We start from the raw sequence: 5,007 nt of genomic DNA, 5'->3' as shown, positions 1-5,007 counted from the left end.
AGCATAATTCTACACTGATGTGCTTATTTACTTGAAGCTCGAGGGTCGAGATTCAAACGAGTATTACAAAAAAAAAAAAAAAAATCATAATAGGAGTATCTCTAATTAAAAAAAAATTAAAACCCAAATCATTGAATTCTAATTATGATTTAGCAATATATATAGAAACGGAATCTTCATCCAGTTGAAAAGGGTAAAAAAGAAAGGGGAAAAGTGATATCATAAGTTATTTAAAGGCTCCAAGCAGAAGAAGATAGGGATATTAAAAGAATGGAAGTTATGATGGAAGAAGTTAAAATGGAGATATCTAATCAAGAACTTAGTGGGTGCCTGGTTGGACTTGGTAAACGGCTTAAATATTTTGACCTTTTTCTCTTTGCCAAAGGCGGAGCCAGAGAGGGGCTGCAGCAATGCATTGGAGAAGGAAGAGAAGGGTGTGTGCGCTTGTGGCTTGTGGCTTGTGGCTTGTGGGTCGCTACTCCACCAACACAGCCAAAGGAATAATTGTATAAAATAACAAAAGTCCTAATAGAAACAAAGATAAACCCAGCAATTATCTCTGTCACTCCATAAAGTATTCTAAATTTGCATGGATTATAATATCATCTAACACCCATTTGATATATCAAAGTCAATTTGTCCTTTCTTACTGTCCGCCAAGAGAGAGAGAGAGAGAGAAGGTAGCGTAGAAGTTTTAAGAATAAGGTGAGAGAGAGAGAGAGGATTATACAGATTGGTATTATTTGGCTTCATTTCACTTGCTTTTCCTCGGAAGGGAGAGTATTTCTGGTGAAGAATCCCTCGTCTTCTTCGAGCTGCTACAGAAATTCAAGATTGGCCCAAGAACTTGTTGAGCTCTTTGAAGCTATTGACGATTTCATGGTGGTTGTCTTGTGAATTTTTGGTCTGATTCCTGTTGGAGTTTGGTTTTTGTGCTTAAATTTAAGGATCTGGATTCTGGGTTTCTAGGTTTTGACTCTACGATTTTTTTCCTTTGTGGGACTCGCCGCGGTGGTTCTGGTCTCTGTCTTGACTTTTCCGTAGAGAATGTCAATTTCTAGTTCATTTTCTAAGATTCGGTGGGAACTATTTGTGTTGGATGGCTTTAGTTGAATTCCTCCGAGTTGAGGTTTTGCATCTGTAGTCCAATTGTTCTTAAATCTCTTCCATTTCTGGTATTTTTGAAGTGGGGTTTTTCTGATCTGTTTCAAGATCCCTTCTGATTGCCTTTTGGGGGTCTAGGGTTCGAAACTGAATAATTTTCTTTTTCCAATTATTTTTCGATTTTGATGGGCTAGAAACCCCCCTTTGTTGTTATTCTCCTCACAAACTTTTGCTGCTTAATCCTCTCTGGGTTGCCTTTTTGAAAACGAGCTTAAATGCATCTTTCACTATGGAAAAATCTGTCTCATTGCGCTGCTGCTCTATTAATGGACAAGAAGGGCCGAAGAAGAGATGGGTCAGCCACTGGTCATGACGCCAAGAAAAGCTCATCAATTCTTCGAAAACTGCAAGAGAACAAGCTCAGGGAGGCTCTCGAAGAAGCATCTGAAAATGGGTCTCTCTTCAAATCGCAAGATATTGATGAATCCGACTCACTTGGCGACCAGGACGACGGCAGTGGCTTGGGCCGGTCGCGGTCGCTCGCTAGACTCCACGCGCAGCGGGAATTCCTGCGTGCCACCGCGCTGGCTGCCGAGCGCACTTACGAGTCCGAAGACGACATTCCTGACCTCCATGAATGTTTCTCCAAGTTCTTTACTATGTACCCGAATTTCCAGTCCTCCGAGAAGATCGATCAGCTGAGGTCCAACGAGTACTCGCACCTTTCTTCAAAGGTATGCCTCGATTACTGTGGCTTTGGACTTTTTTCTTATGTTCAAACACTTCACTATTGGGAGTCCTCCACATTTAGCTTGTCTGAGATAACTGCAAATCTGAGCAACCATGCTCTTTATGGTGGTGCTGAAAAGGGGACTGTTGAACATGATATAAAGCTTAAGATCATGGACTATTTGAACATTCCTGAGCATGAATATGGGCTTGTGTTTACTGTGAGTAGAGGGTCGGCTTTTAAATTGCTTGCTGATTCATATCCTTTTCATACCAACAAAAAATTGTTGACCATGTTTGATTATGAGAGTCAATCTGTGACTTGGATGGCTCAGAGTGCTAGAGAGAAAGGTGCGAAAGTGTATAGCGCCTGGTTCAAATGGCCATCCCTGAAACTCTGCTCCACTGATTTGAGAAAACAAATTTCGAATAAGAGGAGAAAGAAGAAGGACTCCGCTACTGGTCTTTTTGTGTTTCCAGTTCAATCTAGAGTGACGGGAGCGAAGTATTCGTATCAATGGATGGCTCTAGCGCAACAGAACAACTGGCACGTGCTGCTTGATGCTGGATCTTTAGGTCCCAAAGACATGGATTCTCTTGGACTGTCCCTTTTCCGGCCAGATTTCATTGTCACATCGTTCTATAGAGTTTTTGGATTTGATCCAACCGGGTTTGGATGTCTATTGATCAAGAAATCAGTAATGGCAAGTTTACAGAATCATTCGGGGAGTACAGGTTCAGGAATCGTGAAGATAACTCCTGAATATCCTTTGTACCTGAGTGATTCAATTGATGGTCTTGATGGATTTGCTGGGATTGAAGAAGATGGAATCTCTGAGAATGTTGTTAAAGCCTCTGAAACACGTCAAAAATCTCAACTGCCCGCTTTCTCGGGTGCGTTCACATCTTCTCAGGTTAGAGACGTATTTGAAACTGAGATGGATCATGAAAGTTCTGAGAGAGATGCTACGAGCACTATATTTGAGGAAACGGAAAGTTTTTCTGTTGGAGAGGTGATGAAGAGCCCGGTATTCAGTGAAGACGAATCATCTGATAACTCATTATGGATTGATTTAGGCCACAGTCCTCTTGGGTCTGATAATGCTGGCTTCAGCAAACATGAAATTGCCTCCCCGTTGCCCCCGTATTGGTTTGCATATCGAAAAAATAGGCAACAATCACCCAAACCAACTTCAAAAATATACAGCAGCCCACTTTATGATGACAAAGAAGTAAACTCAAGGGCAGGTGATGAAAGAAGTATGCTGTCATTTGATGCAGCTGTCATGTCAGTTTCTCAAGAGCTCGATCGCTACAAGGAGGTTGGTGGAAGTAAAGATTCAGTAAGGAGTCCTGTTGTACAGGGCGGTAAAAAGAGTTCGGAGCATACGGACGTGTTGGAGGTAGACAAAATTGGCAAAGCACTTTCAAATGGTATGTCAAGTTGTGATGTCAAGAGATCTCATCTTAGCAATTCAACTTCTGGATCCCAGCACCATAAGTTAGAGAACGGTTCGACCTCTGAGATCTGCCCCGAGATTAAGGAGAGTGCAATAAGACGTGAAACTGAAGGTGAATTTAGGTTGTTGGGACGCCGAGGGAATAGATTCGCCGGTGGGAGGTTTTTCGGAGTAGAGGAATCTGAAGTGCAGAACAAGGGAAGAAGAGTCTCTTTCGGCATTGAAGACAACGGTAAAGAGCACCAGAGCTGTAATTTTGAGCCAGGTGAAATGTCTATTACCAGCTTTGATGATGATGAAGGTACCAGTGATGGTGAATATGGTGATGGGCAAGATTGGGACAGGAGAGAACCTGAGATAATTTGCCGCCATATTGATCATATCGACTTGTTGGGTCTCAACAAGACTACTCTCAGGTTAAGATATCTGATCAATTGGCTCGTGACGTCACTACTACAACTTAGGTTACCCGATTCGGATGGAAGCAGCAGGGCAAATCTTGTTCAAATTTATGGTCCTAAAATAAAATACGAAAGGGGTGCTGCCGTAGCATTCAATGTGAGAGACCGAGTTAGGGGGCTAATCAACCCAGAAATTGTACAGAAGCTAGCTGAAAGAGAAGGTATATCTCTAGGAATCGGTTTCCTTAGTCACATACGCATCGTCGACAATCCGAGACATCAAAAAAGTGGTTCAAACCTAGAAGACACAACCCTTTGCAGACCAATGGAAAGTGGGAAGCTCAGCGGAAAGAGCGAGTTCATGCGGGGCGAAGTCGTGACAGCTTCTCTGGGATTTTTGAGCAATTTCGAAGATGTCTACAGATTATGGGCTTTCGTAGCAAAGTTTCTTAATCCAACTTTTATCAAAGAGGGTGCTCTTCCTACAGTTGAAGAAGGTTCAGAAGTATAACACCTGAAGCAGCAGCCATGTCATTTGGACAAGGGGGAGAAGCATCCGTAAGAAAGAAAACTCGAAGCAATAAACTAAAGGGCATCCCGAAAACGATGGAGAGTGCAGTATCGTCCCACCCTCCTCGGATGCTTTGATCTTCACTTGCAGCTCTCCAGCACAAGCAGATGAATTTGTTGATTCATACTTATTTTTACTTGAATTGTTCTCTTTTTTGAGTTAATTGGTGCTAGACTGAGCTCTGGGGAAATCGTTCGATCTCGAGCAGCCATGGCGCCGTGATCTCGAGCAGCCAGAGAAAAGCTCAAATTCTTGAATCTGTGTAAAACAAGTGGTAGCGGTAGAGAGTTGTTATGGGTGCTGTTATGGGTGCTGTATTTAGCTGATGCTCAGAAACATTTCCCATTTTCAAGTTATTTTTGCTTTCTGAGTTTGCTGCTATTTTTCCACTCTCAATGGTAGATAATGCCCCTCTGAGCTTCGCAAAGACATGTCACTCACTACTCTATAACACTGCTTCTTCTCTCTGTTCTCTCTCTCTTCTTTCTGCTTCATTAAGTCGCTTTCAGATCAATATGTCAAAACGTTGACTTTGACCAAATATCTTACCTCATTTAAAACAGCTACGTTCTCGTCATCGTCGTCATTTTTTTAAAAAAATAAACTTAATATTTTCGATGGAGATAAAATAATAAAAAAATAAATAAATAAAAACAAATTTATGATAAAAGATTTGAAGATCTAAGGTGGAGGTGGAGTCAATGCACAAAGGAAAAAAATAATTATAAAATTGAATTTGAAT

General features: G+C 41.6%; 1 protein-coding gene across 1 annotated transcript; it reads left to right on the top strand.

The window, feature by feature from the left end:
* The first annotated feature begins 568 nt into the window (after positions 1–568).
* LOC111453345 lies at positions 569–4,732 on the top strand. The gene has a single exon (XM_023094405.1). It carries the CDS (start codon positions 1,380–1,382, stop codon positions 4,203–4,205), a length of 2,826 nt encoding a protein of 941 aa, XP_022950173.1. The 5' UTR covers positions 569–1,379; the 3' UTR covers positions 4,206–4,732.
* The last annotated feature ends 275 nt before the right edge of the window (positions 4,733–5,007 follow it).

The sequence above is a fragment of the Cucurbita moschata genome, unplaced genomic scaffold (genome assembly GCF_002738365.1).
Source record: "Cucurbita moschata cultivar Rifu unplaced genomic scaffold, Cmos_1.0 Cmo_Scf00015, whole genome shotgun sequence".
Taxonomy (NCBI): domain Eukaryota; kingdom Viridiplantae; phylum Streptophyta; class Magnoliopsida; order Cucurbitales; family Cucurbitaceae; genus Cucurbita; species Cucurbita moschata.
This window is presented reverse-complemented; position numbering and strand designations above follow the sequence as displayed.